Here is a 15529-nt window from a genome sequence, read left to right as displayed (position 1 = left end):
CCCCTCCCTCCGCAGTCTCTCGGCGTAGCGCTCCACGCGCTGCGCCTCCTCCGCCTCCTTCTCCTGCAGCAGCGAGTGCAGGAACGCCGCGCTCACCTGCAGAGTCAAAGGGGACGCACTATTACACACAATCACACACACACACACACACACACACACACACACACACACACACAGTGATAGGGTGTTCAAATATAAGCCTCTTTTTGACACACGAGTCACACAAACGTAGTTATAGGAAAAGACCACAGTCTTCCCCCAAAACCGTTTTTTTCCCATTTGCATTCACACTGGTCAAGTTGCACTAGGAACTGACCTTTTCTTGTCATAACAAAGCCATCTAACCACCTCTATGCAAAAAGAGAAAAGACCCTGGCCTGAAGCAGGAGCTGAAAGAGTTACAGGGACTGTGGCCAGAGGAACTTAATAGTCCCCAAATTGGTCCATCAGAACGGGAGAAGAAAAGGTTTTTAGGAACGTTGTGTTCTAGGCAATGCAAAAATCCCTCCGGTCGGAAGGCGGCTGTAATCCTCTTTAAACGAACCACACTCTACTTAAAGTGGACCAAAGAGTGGACCGACAGAAAAGGGACTTTTTTAGGTTCACTGAAAGAGGACTCAGTTCTCTTTCTAGTCCACATCAGGCCCGATGGGGCCTCCCGGCTCAAATACATTGGCAAAAGACAAAAGGAACCTGAAGCATGTTGTGTTTACAGTGCACAGGTAAAGAGAACCGCAGCGTGGTCTTAGGGGGCTTTCACTTCTGCCTTACATAGATTGGTTGAACCACACTAGAGTTGGTTTTTCCCCTTGGTGCGGTTCGTTGTTTGTTTGCGAGAACGCGATCCGACCTCGAACCGCCCTAACCATGTGTACTCTGAGCTAACCGTCTCCTGCAGTCAGGTGTGCTTTGCGGTCTGCAATATGGCTGAACATGCAACTGTTACAGCTTACAATGTTTGTCTCCCAGAAATAGACTGCGGTCCAGCTCGCTGTCACTCACATTGCCGTTGGCAAACCAGCCGCTGCTGAAGTTGGAGACAGACACCGGCACAGCAGAGCAAAGTCTTGGTGACCACGTCTGATTATTTAAATGAAATGAGCTCATTGGACCATGGAGACGCAAAGAAATATGCACTAGTCCAGAACACAGGACCGTTTTCCTGTAGCTACTTTCTTGCTCCCATCCCAGAATCATCCAACAGATAAATGGTATTTGCACTGGCTTGTAATGACACATTCTGGTACGCTTGGATTTTTCCAGGTGTGAAAGGAAACCGATCCAATGGAAAACCGCTTTAAGTTCACAAATTCAGTTACTGGTTTGGCCTAGAGTGAACTAACTATAGGAGTGCAAATGCCTTAAAGTGAACCTCATGGCGTATGATTTTTTTTTAGAGAGGTCTGAGTCCCTTTTGGATTGTTCACATGCGCGCAAAAAATGCTGACTAATAGGTCTGAGCTCTTTTGGAGGGCTGAAAACGGCCAGGTGTGGACACACCTTTACAGAGTATTACTGTATATCTGTTGTTCTTCCTGTTAATATTTGTCTTTGTAAAGTCTTGAATAAATGGCTAACTCTTAATATATCACCTTCTCCATCGAGTGTTACCACCTCATCTTTACCAGAAAGCCCGTACTAGGGCTGAGCAATATATAAATATTACATCGATATCGTGCTATGAGACTAGATATCGTCTTAGATTTTGGATTGTAATATGAAACACGTCTTGGCTTTCCTGCTTTTACAAGCTGCATTAGAGTAAAATTATGTTATTTTGTGAACTTACCAGACTGTTTTAGCTCTTTAATTATTTTCCAATGTAGTCATTGAATCCAGATTATTGATGATTATATATCAAAAATCTAAAAACATTTTGTGAAAGCACCAAATGTCAACCCTACACAATCAGCAGTAATATCAATATTAAGGTATTGGGTCAAAAATATTGTGATATTTGAATTTCTCTTTATCACCCAGCCCTAGCCGGTACCTACACTCAGTTTTTTGGGGATTGATTTGGGCTGCTGTGATGCATGAAGCTGCTGATTTTCTCAAACGTTTTTCAATGCTCCCAAACACTTAAACAGTTGGTGAACTACAATGACCATGATTCATCAACGCTGCGTCAGTGGCGTAGCACATCTGTTCCTCCCGGGAGTCTGACTGCGTCGGTGCTGACACAGACCCAACAGAGAGCATTTACGATGACGTCTGGACAGACACAGGGAAGTATAATAATCAGCACTTGTTGCCGTGGCACCAGCCTCAAGTGGTTTGACAGACGTCAATGCCTGGAAGAAGAAGGAAAAAAACAAACAATTCCCAGGCTCGCTAAATGAACCATCAATAGCAAGCTGACATTGTATCCCAGTGCTGCTGCGGTGAACTGGCTACCTGTTGGAAACATGTAAAGGCAGTGACATTTACCCTCATTGGTCCCCAGATATCTGAATTGTATCTTATTTTCCTCTCCTCCTTCCTCTGAAAGACATGTCAGTCATTCAGACCAGTCTCTGTTGCTGTTAACTGACTTTATTGACACCACTGTTCTTCCTCTTTGCCCTCTTTTAACTACATCACTCCTTTACCCTCTTTCAGTCTTCAAAAAGAGCAAAAGTAAGGACTTCTATGCTGATTGGATATGCATTTCTGTGATGTGATAGGGAAGACGAGAGGGAGGGGAAAGAGGGGAAGAGAAGAGAATTAGGGCAGTTGGAGGAGGAGAAATGGTGAAGAAAGGAAAGTGGAAATGAATAAGGTTGGGAATAGCCAGATAAATCTGTTAAGGAGGCATCAGGCAAACATTTGCTGATGGGGCTCCCACTGACCCTCCCCTCTTTGCAGTGTGTACCCTGTGGCCACCAGTTACTGTTAATTCCAGTGCAACCAGTGCTTTTATGTGGGAATCAAATGTTATTTGTGTTTGTTCATAGTAAATGTTTAGGAATATGTACCATGTAAATACAATAGCTTTTCAATTTCAAAAACAAAAACATGGACACAAAACGACTCCTTATGTCCATCCATCCGTCTATCTTCCTTCATCCGCTTATCGGGTCACGGGGGCAGCAGCTCCAGCAGGGGACCCCAAACTTTCCCTTCCCCTAGGGGGGCGCCCAGGAGGCATCTTCACCAGATGCCCGAACCACCTCAACTGGCTCCTTTCGACGCGAAGGAGCAGCGGCTCTACTCCGAGCTCCTCTCGGATGACTCAGCTTGATATTTTTATTTTAGTAATGCAAACTCGGCCGTGCGTAATGCCACTGCTGTCACGGCACTCAGTACTCACCGAGTCATGTTGTCAGTTTTGGAAGCGCTCAACTTGATATGCAGTTTTTTTAGGAGCAGAGCACGCATTTTAGACGTCAACATTGCAGTCAATCTTGTTCATTTAATTGTGGGAATCCAACATCGTCTTTGAGATAAATATTTAATCAATCGCGCAGCTCTGATCCACACTAGCTTTGTTGTCTATAAATGCATGAGTACTGTAGATGTCCCGGCCATTTTGTTGCCGCTTCTTGTTTAATTCTCAGTGGATTGTAGATGAACTTAGTCTATAAATCTTTCTTTCAAGAAGCTCTCATGCCAGAACATCACTGGCAGAGGCCGAACGTTATTTAATGCAAGATACTCCCTATTAACAGTAGTGCAACAGGTCAAGCAGTTAAATCAACTTCTGAACATGACATATTTTGGGCTGTGGAGGATACTGTCTTACTACTCAGGAGATACAGTGTGATTCCACAGATGCACACAGACGTTGAATAGGACTAGTTAGTTTTAATCGTGGGGAAACTCGACACCAGTGGGTCAGAGTTGGCCAACAAACAGGGCAGTTAGCAGAGGCAAAGCTGTCAGAGTTCCTTCATGTTGGAATAGAAACTTCAAACATGTTGATCTTTAGTAAATCCAAAGGGAAACCAACGCTCTTACATTGATGTAGGGGCTTGCTGTTGCAACTGGAAGAAACAGAGTCTAGGGTCTGCGGCTGAATTGTATACCCCATACAAACAGTCTGTACTGTAATATACACTAATTCTCATGGTGTGAGTGAGTAAGTAATCATTTTGAGGGAGAGAAAGAGGGAAGGCAGCTGGATGAGGAGAAATTGTGAAGAGAGGATAGTGGAAATGAATAAGGTTGGCATAGCCAGATAAACCTGTTAAGGAGGCATCGGGCAAACATTTGCTGATGGGGCTCCCACTGACCCTCCCCTCTTTGCAGTGTGTGCCCTGTGGCCACCAGGTAGGCTACCATTAATTCCAGTGCAACCAGTGCTCTTAAACGGGAATGAACTGGAATTAGTGTTTGCTCGTAGTAAATGTGTTGAACACAGCTATGCTTAGGAATATGTACCATGTAAATACAATAGCTCTTCAAACTCAAAAAACGGATTTAGACTTAGGTACCCTCAGCAAGAAATGGACACAAAATGACCTGATAATGCTGACTCGCCTTATGTGATATTTTTATTTTAGTGATACAAACTCCAAATTCCATGCAGATAATCAGGTTACTGAAGAAATAATTGACACGCAGTGAAGCTGAGGCTGGGAATCCAGCCTTGGGGAGGGGGAGAAAATGACAGATTAGAAGCTTTACTTTCTGCCTCGCTACATATCGGGGACACTCCTTCCTCCACTGGTATTGAACATTGGCACCGGTCATAAATTGGGCCCTGCCGATTCTCCCGATATGGAAGGAATTCCTAGTGATACTGGGCCGTAAATAGTGAGAGGACGCTTGAGAGAAGAAAGTAAGAAAGAGATTGATGGACAGAGGGAAGGACACAAAAGTGTGTGTGTGTGTGTGTGTGTGTGAGAGTGAGAGAGTGAAAGAGTGATGACAGACAGACATTGTCCTTGGCAGACAGTCTCTGCTTCTTCAGCCAAGCCCATTCTCTTGAAGGTGTCAGACACACACATATAGAATTGGAGTGTGTCATGGGGGTGAACAAAACACTTGCTGGTGCCCAGTTGTCATCTGACTTTAGGCAACGGGCAGCCGGAGGGTTCAGGGCGACTTCAGTGGTTGAAATTCTTAATACATCTAATTAATCCCGCTCTCTTTTAAGGTCACTCTATAATTGGTATTGCACGTTTGTTGGATTATAAGCACAAATCCTCCTCATGCATTAAACACAAACACACACACACACACACCCACACACACACACACACACCATGTTTTGTTGGATATGATGCACTGATATCAAAGCTGTTGACTAATGCTATGATGTTCCCAGGATACATTGCGATGTGCTAGTGGGATTGCAGTCTACACGAGCATGAATTTGTTTTAGTTCCATGGTTTTAATGCCATTTCAGAGGCTTTTCCACACTGCCAAGAAACTGTGCATTGTGTTCATTTTGGACCAAAAAATCATAAGCATAAAAATGTTAACATCGACAGCTTTAATTCCAAAATGTCAGAACAAGTTTTTTAAGCCTCCTACAGTTAAACCCTTGGCTGGATTCAGGGTCAACTGGCACCTGATTCAGGCATCCGCCCTTAGCTAACTGTTGTAAGTTTGGGGATGCAAAATGCTTAAACACAAGGCACATGTATACACTATAGTGGAGAATTGCAGGGAACTTCAGCAGTGCAGAAGTAGCAAATAAAACCTATTAAAAAGCTGCCCGAGGCTGCTAAAATGCTCTCTGATCGGGGCCTCACTCTGCCGATGACACTCATGCAAAGCATTTTCTTTTTTAGCTCAGCTCTCCAGCACCCCAACCTCCTCCTTATGTGATAAGCTTTGAGTATTGCTGATGTACCAATGGCCCCCTTTACACCTTGCATTAAAATGCGCTTTGGGTGATTGGATTGCAATTGGATAGTGCTTTACCACAGATAGTGTGGGCTTTTCATTCACATTAAATACATTAAGAGCAGATTGGAAGCCAATCTGCTAAACCACCTCCGGAGGTGGTCAGGGACACATCGGGACCACATTGAACACAAGTGTAAACGCAAATGAATTCCACGTACAACAACTACCAGCAGCGGTCTAAGTCCGGACGCCACGGTGTGCACAACATTCAGCCCATACACGACGAAGATCTCCATGCAGCTACGAGATGAGTCATTATGCAGTCATTGCTGGGAGCTGGGGCGCCGAGGAGACATCTGTCCGTCCGGCATTGTACTGTGGCTGGCTGCGGCTGCCGCAGGTGTAAAATGGTGCCTAGATGGGTCAAAATGGTGAATTCCTCAATGCAATGTTTCTGGCTCGAACATAACTCCAGCAGGCCGCCCCATTATGCGTGTGGAAAGTTTTCACATCTTGCCCAAATCAGATTTGACTCCTGCATACATCATGCACATTAGCACCCTTAGACCCCCACGGATATACCATCTAAAGTTTACCAAAGAGCCAAGCAGACCGCCTGCAAAGGTCATCCCACTGGGGGAATGGATGGTGTAAAAGACATTATCACATCCCCTGCTGATTATTCGTGCGTGATTAGTGATGGAAGATGTAAGGTTAAATGTTGGTTCACCCGTCCAACTGTCTGGCATATTTCTACATCTACCGGCTAGCTTTGATATGAACGTTCCTAGTCCCTAGAGGAGGCTTTCTAATGCTTCTTACCCCTAACTGCTGTTTGGCATCACAGTCAAACACACACACGCACAAAGGCTGCAATTTTCTGTTTTAAAAGAATGGATAACCACATGGGCCAGTGGATCAATCCCAGTGCCTTTGAACATTAAGCTTTTTTTTCCTTTGACACCATTTGTTCATAATGTTGGCATGGGGACGTCCGAACATGTAGGTTTCAGGTTGTGTTGACATTGAAAAGGACAGAATTTGAGCTCAGTTTGGTAAGACATCCATCACTTTGGAAAACCTTGTTTAACAAGCTGTCACGGAGTAAGGTGAACTACTGTAAAGCTACACCCTGAAGAAATATAGGTCTATAGACTTTAGTCACTTACGATAGAAAGAGTTTAAACAACGACTCTACTTTACTTTGGTTTCATATTATAAGTATTGGTCGTATTTTGCATTTTCTCTCGAGATCTACTGTCACAGCACCCCACACACATGAGCTAATGCCGTGGGTGTGGGTGTTTGGGCTTTGAAAAGGCTCAGTGCATGCCCTGGTAGTTTTGCATGTCCGAGCAGCGTGTTTTGGATTACAGCACCGTTACCACACCGGGAATGCACGAAAGCAGAGTCACGCTAAAGTCCACCATCCGCCCTCCTCTGTGCTCTGCTCTGGATTGTGGCAGATCTGTTAAGCAGCACATGGCTCTGTGTGGTCCGAGGCTTAATTTGGGATTAACACTCAACATATTACAGATTACCACGCTCCACATTTGACCTTCTGTGTCTAGTCAGCCAGCGTTGGATGTATGAGCTTTTATCTTTGAGTAGTTACAGCGACTCAGTCTCGCGGCCGAAGCCAGAACGTCCGATGAAAAGCTTTCAAACATGTTGTGTCACGCTGTCTGAATGAAAGGGAGGATTACACACCAGCATCTCTTTGACCAATTCACATCAAAGCTTAACTCGAACCCTAATGAGTAATTCAACTTCTCAAGGATTGCAGAAAAATGTGCTAGCTTTGCAACAACAACAAAAAAGTAGAGTATTTCGCATAACATTTTTAATCTAACAGTATGTCACCTTGTCTTAAAATTAAAACAAAAAGAATCCCCTCAAATTTATTATAGTGAGATTGTATGTTGGGAAAATGAAGCGAAGGGGCTACAGTGCAATAGAATATTATAATCACAAAATGAAAATACAACTTCAGACCTATATAGCATTGATTCAGTAAACTATATAATTTAATGCTTTCATTTAAAGGGCCTCTCCACCAGTTTTACACATCAAGGGCAAGGGCTGTACTCAGCGTGTGGTTTGTTACCCTCTTCGGGAATCATATTGGAAGACTTGGGCATTTAACAGACGTGGAGGGTCTACAAAAGGTGTCAAACAAGGTGTTTGTATCCATAATAAAAAAGACCTGCTTTATAGACTTTTTGTAACTGGCAGTAGTAAACATACTGCTTCAAATATAGGGTTGGGCGTCATTTGGATTTTAACAATTCTGATTCCAATTCCGATTCTTCCTTTCAATTCCGGTTCTTATTGATTCTTAATTCCGATTCTTTGAGGGGGGGCATTGTAACGGATCTGTAACGGATGACTGTTTTCACAAATAAGAGGAACATTTTGTTTGGATTAATTCAAGTTTTTAGTATACAGGGCTTTTTCAATGAAATATAAAGCCACCCTAGAGTGCTGCTTACTGGGCTCCATGGCTGCAACACGACAAGCACCTGCCGCTTGGGAAACCAAAACTTACACATATTAAAGTGGGAAGTGATCGGATTTGAAGCCAAATCCTCTGAACAATTCCAATAAAACAATTCTACTGGAATTATACTTTTTGAAATGATTCCAAATAGGAATCGGTTCTTGATGCCCAATCCTATTCATATACTGTATGTAACACATTAAAATAGGTTATGAAGGCTGAATTCCTTTTATCTGATTCTAAAAACAAGGCTGTGGTTAACCATCTCAGGACAAAGGAACCTATTCCAACTCCCAAGTTAGAATACTATGAGGTTGTCTTATTTTTCTCATGATGCCAACATGTCCTGAATTCAACAAAAACTAAAAGGCACAATTGAATTATGGGAAATGTGGGACACCGTGTTTAAGTGGCACTACTCAAACTTTTTATTCACTTTAATTCATTTTTTTCAATATTATATTTTAACTTGCCCTTTCATCTTTATGAAAGTGCAATGGATACAGAAAACACTCAAATATGAATTGTCCATGTACTTCAGGGACAATGTATTCATTTTCTGGGTATAATTCATTTTGAAAGTCAATTTTGTTACTTTTAGCAGTGCTCTCTCTCTCTCTCTCTCTCTCTCTCTCTCTCTCTCTCTCTCCCCCCCCTCTCTCTCTCTCTCTCTCTCTCTCTCTCTCACACACACACACACACCCCTGCTGTCCACCAAGGGCCAACTGCCAGCTGCCCCCGTACTTCTCTGTCTCATCCATATTTGATGCATCTCATTAAAACTTGATCGTGGAAACACTTAAGCATTCTGACATTCTTGCTGATCCACTATTTAGTCTCCTTCAGCACTTTGGAGTGAAAGAGCTCCCCTCAGTCACACTTGAGAAAAGAAACCCAACACAACAGCAAAGTTTGAGAAAAACACCCCAAATTATCTCAAGAGCGGTGGCGGATGACCGTGTCTGATTGGTTCGGTGAAACAAAGAGTAGTCTGATGCCTCCAAGTGCACTAGGTAAATGACGAGAGTTGGTATTTCAGAGCAGGGTAAACAGGAGATGGATCATAAAACTTTTAGTTGCCATCTTACATGCAGGAAATTGAGCTGTCTGCTCAGTTCAAGTGTAGCACCCTGCGTCCTGTTTTAACTACATTGTGTAAGGCAATGTAGTTATACGACCTGTAGGGTGCTTGTCACGTCATATTTCCAGGTAGCTACCACAAAAGTGTACCCCTGTGAAATGATCATGTCCTACAGAAATAACTAAAAAAAACGTCAACTTCAGGGCCGTTTCACTCTCAGTTACACCTTTTTAAATAACTGACCCCAGATACCCTGGAAGAAAACTATTTAACTGAAGTGGCAGCTCAGTTTTGAAAAGGGTGCTGTACTGATCAAAATTCATTCTGGGCTGGGATGCCTCCACATGGCTCTCCCCAGAGTTTGACTGACATTCTGAGTCTGGGTCAGGAACGGCACATGACTTTTGCTGCAAAAAAAATGGTGGTGGCCTAGCCATAATGGCGGTGGCTTGCACGGCTAGCCGCGAGCTAACGATTATCATAGTGCTCCCACTGCCTAGCGCGGTGGTCCCTTTTCTGATGTGGGGGCTAGCATGTTTAAAGGGCTCACTCCATTGTTGGCAGCTACTTCCACACACACTTACATGAGAGAAATTGTATGTATTGTTATCGCAACAATTATTAAAATCGATTATTTCCCCAAAATTTTGATTTTTTTTTAACCAATAATTCACCCAAACAATTTTCTGTTTGTTTCCGGAAAAAACAAAAAAACAGAAAATGCTAAAAATCCATGTTTTGTACTTCTTTACAGATGCAGTAAATGTCAGACTGACTGACTGACGGATGTTTTCAAAAAAAACATCAACATTTTTTAGTAATGTCTTTGAATTTTTATCAAAGAAGGAAAAGAAAATCGCACAACCCGATGCTGTCAAATTGCAATTCAAATCGCATGGGCCCTCGTGTATCGTGAAGGAATCAAATTGGGCCAAGGGCATGTTGTTCCAGCCCTAGTAAACACACACACACACACACACACACACGTACACACAGACATACACACACCCGTACACACACGCACAGCATGCAAACACATGTACTGTACCTTGCCTCGCTTCAACACGTGAAAGATGCTTCTTCTTAGCAGACGCCGGGATCCTATCAATCCTGCTGAAGGCCACAGTCACACACCAACATGCAAGCGCACACACTTCACTGTTTGACTATTTCAAAGTGTAAATATCAAGACGCTCCTTTTGTTTAATCAAAGTGAATGCTCATAGGGAGGTGTGTGTGTGTGTGTGTATGTGCGTGTGTGTTCTTGTTCCCCGGACGCTAACGTGTGCTTAACCCTGTGTTTGCTCCGCAGAGCCCCAGCTGAAGGGCATCGTCACGCGGCTTTACTGCAGACACGGCTTCTACCTCCAGATGCTGCCGGATGGCACCATGGAAGGCACAAAGGACGAAAGCAGCTCCTTCTGTAAGTGAACAATCACACACACACACACAGATAAGACAGCTAGTTGAAAGAAGACATGCATTTCAAAGCTCTGTAACATTCACCAGTGGTTGTCAACCTTTTCGAGTTGCGAGTTTTCTGGTTACATGATGATGGCATACATAAATCCAACGTGGCTGTGTTGTCATGATTTCTATATTCCTATAGCACTATTTCTGGGCGACTATACTGTATGCACTCAGCTTGTAACTGCATTGTTTTAAAGTCACTTAGTTGGGATCTGAATCAAGACTTAAAGCTCTGCCTTTTGGTACAAAAACTTGGCACGCGCACACACACACACACACACACACACAAACACACACACACACACACACACACACACACGCCACAACCATGTGAACACATCTCACTCTGCAAGAGGTCGTTTGGGGTGACCCAAAACATCACACACTCCTAGACTTCCTCCAACCCTCCCAAAGAGATCAAGATTGTATCATAGGATATCCCGGATGTGACAGCACACCATATTTTCTTCTGTCAAAAAACAAGTTTGGATTGAAAACATGAAGCCTGCACATTTTTGGATTTACAATCTTCAGAGAGAAGAAAAATAATTCCCACTGACTCTGAGTTGTAGTTCCCTCTGCGTTTAATAACCTGGATTGAACCTCGAGGCATTTGTTTGGAGGTTTTCCCCTTGGTATTTGTCCCAGAGACAACATTTAAAAGCATTTTTTTGTGCGAGTTAGACATTGCCAGGATTATTTGAATTATTTACTTTTTATTTATTCAGGAAAGGTTCACTGAGAGGCAGCCTCTCTTTTATAGGTACACCCTGATCACATTCACACAGTTCCACACATTCATACAGTTCAGCCACTGTCTGATCACTGAGCAGCTCCATTGGAGCGGGGTTGAGGCTAAGAGCCTTGCTCATGGGCAGTAATGGTAATGAAAGAGGGACACCCACATTTCATCCTGTTGGTCTGGGGATTGAACCGACAACCTCCTGGTGACACACTCTTTTGTCTAACCTTTAGGTCATCACTGCCTGTTATGTTTGATGATGGGAAAACTTGTAGTTAGATTGGGACGAGTAAAACACTTCAAGGCAGCTCTCTCAAAGACGTTTTTTTTTGGTAACTATCCCTTCAGAAGAAGTATCGGGGGAAACTGGTGAGAGAGTCCTCCAACAGCTCTTTGGTTACATTAGGTCCAGGACACCTCCAGACCGTACCAAAGTACAGCGAGTAGACCTCCCCCCTCACCTCTCCCTCTTATGTAACCGCATATCTACACTGAGGCAAACATTTCCGCACCGTGAACTTTAAACATTCTCACGGCCAATCTGAAATATTCATCACATAATTCCGTTGGGCCCATCCGAAGGTGAACAAGGCTCATTTCCAGACGGATGTGAAGATTGCTGTTGCGAAACAGCGCTCCTAGTGTGTCAAGATATTTATTTTTATCAGTCAGTGGAGGTCACCTCGCAAAGTTTTTGCGTGGGTTTGACTTATCGTTTATTCCTTCAATCCCTGGATCTGGTTTAATGTTGTCCTGGGATCCTTGCATTCTCAGGGGACTCTGTGTGTGTGTGTGTGGGTGTGGGTGTGTGTGTGTGTGTGTGTGTTTGTGTGTGTAAGTTGTGCACTTTATTTTATCCAGGTCCAGTTATTTATTTTATTTATTGATTAATTCGTTCATGCAGGAATTGTTGAGTGATGGACATCATTGTAACTGAGTATCAATCAGCAGCACAATCATCTACCTGACTGCGTAGAATATTGAAAGGGTAGAAACAGCTGTGTGGGCAGACTGTAACACACTGACGGTCAGGCTAATCTTCAGTTCTCTCCCTGGGAACAGAGCACTTTCAGTATAGAGCAGATTGCCCTGGGGTCAGACCGCTTTACATTTAAGGGTATTACAATTACATTTTTTGGGGTGTTGCTTTTTGAAGCCAATAGAGATCATTAGGGTTGGGTATTATTTTTTATTTTTTTCGATACCGGTGTTAAAATGATACTTTTAAAATGGTGCTGGTGCCTAAACGGTCCCTGAACCGGTCCCTGTACCGAAATATATATTATATATTTAATAATGTATATAATATAAAATATGAAAAGGAGCAAAAAACAACAGTTGGCGACATTAAAGAATGCCTTGTTTTATTGCTAAGGCCATATGGTTAAAATTAAAGGATTAATTCATTTTTAGCTGCTGATGGGTTACTAGGTCTGTTTTTATGGTGGTTCTAATTTCGTTCTACACTGCACTTCCTAAAGTGGTTTTGGAATGACAATTAAAATAATCTTGAAATGATTTATTTCACCAATAAATTGCTGGTAAATGACAAAAACAAGCACCAGATGGGACATGGGTATTTTAAAATAACTTAAAACACACCACAAGGCTGGTGAGTTCACAGTGAACTAAGTCTGTGTTGTTTTTCCGACAACGGCAGCTGCAGACTGTTACGTCCCGGTGTTGGAGTCCTTCCTCTACAGGGAAATACAGTCACACTTTACAGCGCTTAACGTAAACTCTCATCATTTAAACCACTGGGTTTAATCCAGCTACTAGCTAACGGTAACGTTGTGTCCCGTAAAGCGATGCTTCTGAAAAAAAAAGCTTGTGTTGGCATTCTAAACTCCGGTCAATTCTGAGAACATCCTCCGAGCCACCACCAACATTGAAATTGTATTCATCTTTTTTTTTTCTTCTCCAGACTATTTTGTTTACTTAGAGCCGCCCAAGACAATTGTGATTGGTTTAAAGAAATGCCAATAATCCAGAGCATGTTTTTCTCTCCTGGAACGCTGTGTGGACTAGCCAGACCTTCCTCCGCAGCGCTGTGGCAATGCAAGACTATGTAGTGTCAAAACTGGATGGACTGAAAGATTATGTAAGCTTCTTTGACCACTTTCCCATCTGTTCAATGCATACATCCTAGTCCCATTGCTGTGTGAGAATTTGATTAAATACAAATTGATTTAAGGTACCATGTAAGGAAAATATCAGTTTAAATGGAGGTCTGAAAATTAGATTGTGACACAGGGCCCTTTGTCAAGACAGAGATAATGTAATAAAACAGGCCCTTATCGTCAGTCGAAATCTCACTTTTAGTGGTTTCTTTTATAGTGGTCCCATATAGAGTTATGATGAATCAACATTTCATAAATCACATACCAGACAGTGAACCTGGGGCTTTTTCAGCCCTAGGGGTCTGGGGCCTACTCCCATTGGTGATCAAGCCTTTCACTTTGGTTATCAACACAAGTTTATTTCTCATGATTATCCACTGATATGTGACAATCATAGTTCTATGGGTACCCACGAGTCTCCACTTTGCAGTCATGCCCACATTTTATGCTAATCCCATGCAGTTTGGGGCAATACAAATGCAGTACAAGTGTGTTATTTGCAAATATTCTAAAATGGTGTATTTGAATATTTCTGTATGGTGGGTTTTTGGAGTTGAAATGGGCCCTTCTGTATAAAAAGTACTGTTACTTTTGGTACTTTAAATATATGTTGATGCTACTACTCTTTTACTTACTAGCCTACTATTACTGGTCTACTTCTTCTACCACTGCATGCAGCATTTGAGCCCTCGTAGTCCTGTACAAAAGTCTCTAAGGGGGGGGGGGGGGAGCACTAAAACTGGGCTAATGAACAATGGATGTGTTTTTTTTTTCAAGTTCTGGTCCAAATAGCATGTAAAACAAAATAAAATTCCGGGGCATGCATCCCTCAATGCAACATGTAACCTTCCCCTGCCCTTCACTTCTTCAAAATGTGTGTATGTATGTGCGTGGACTAATTATGCACCCCGCAGCGGTGCACGCCGAGAAGTCCTAAAAAAAGGGCCAAATCAGCAGCTAATGTGATACATAAGTAAGGGAGCAAACAGTATGATTCATATTTTTAACTTTGCCCTGACGGAGTTCTTGGACAACTTTGGTACTGCTTGAAAGTGGGTGTGTCTCTAGAAGTATACATCAATGCAAGTACACCTTTTTCAAACATGTACAGTAGGCCTACTTGACTAACAGAAAAATTATTTACGTACAGTTGCCCTTTAAAGGGCCTCTACCGGAATTACAATCTCTCTCTCCATCATCATTTTTCACCCCCTGGTTCCCTGACTTCTCCCTTTGTCCCTCGATGACATGGACCCAATGGTCTGCGACCTCCCTGACCCCCTCTAGTCACCTCTCTTCCTGGACCACCTGGCGTCACAGCAGCCGCCCTTACCTCCCGGTTCTTCTGGACAGAAATGGGTCGGGAAGGCGAAAGGTTGGTGTAGGGACACAAGTTGGGAAGGAGGTTATGGAAGCCCTGAGGGGGATGTAGCAGAACAAAAATAGTGATGAGTGTGGTTTTTCATTATGGCCTTGCAATACTTCTGTCACTCCCCCCCCCCTCAGGGCATCCACAACTAGGCGATAGAGGAAGTTGTCATCAAGTTGGAAGTGATCGTATATTAAAGCCAAAAAGCGACAAAAGGAAGGAAACGGGAATAAAAGGGATCAGAGAAGAGAAAAAAGAGGGCCCGGTGGAATATGCCAGAGAAAAGTGAGCTAGCGAGACAAGACGGGTTGGCAGAGGAAGAGAGAGGGAGAGGAGAAATGTACGGATGTCAGAGAAAAGAGGGATAGAGGGAAAGAAAGGAGCAATAGGGAGCAGGAGGAGCAGCTGGCACACAGCTGATGGCTCCTTCATCACTGTGTCTCCCCCCTCCGGTGGGAGGTCAGAGGA

General features: G+C 43.2%; 1 protein-coding gene and 1 long non-coding RNA gene across 2 annotated transcripts in view; one reads left to right on the top strand and one right to left on the bottom strand.

Annotated features, from left to right (window-relative positions):
* The window catches only part of LOC117934912, a 13254-nt gene extending 12737 nt beyond the window's left edge, over nt 1–517 (bottom strand). The window contains exon 1 of the long non-coding RNA XR_004654613.1: nt 372–517. This is a non-coding gene — a long non-coding RNA (uncharacterized LOC117934912). The remainder of the gene's footprint in view (nt 1–371) is intronic.
* fgf11a (fibroblast growth factor 11a) overlaps nt 1–15529 on the top strand; it is a 100823-nt gene that overhangs the window by 42620 nt on the left and 42674 nt on the right. The window contains exon 2 of the mRNA XM_034856872.1: nt 10673–10783. Within this exon, the coding sequence (XP_034712763.1) occupies nt 10673–10783 (111 nt within the window). The remainder of the gene's footprint in view (nt 1–10672; nt 10784–15529) is intronic.

The sequence above is a fragment of the Etheostoma cragini genome, chromosome 19, assembly GCF_013103735.1.
Source record: "Etheostoma cragini isolate CJK2018 chromosome 19, CSU_Ecrag_1.0, whole genome shotgun sequence".
NCBI classification, from domain to species: domain Eukaryota; kingdom Metazoa; phylum Chordata; class Actinopteri; order Perciformes; family Percidae; genus Etheostoma; species Etheostoma cragini.
Note: the sequence above shows the minus strand (reverse complement) of the source record. Positions and strands in the feature narration are given on the sequence as shown.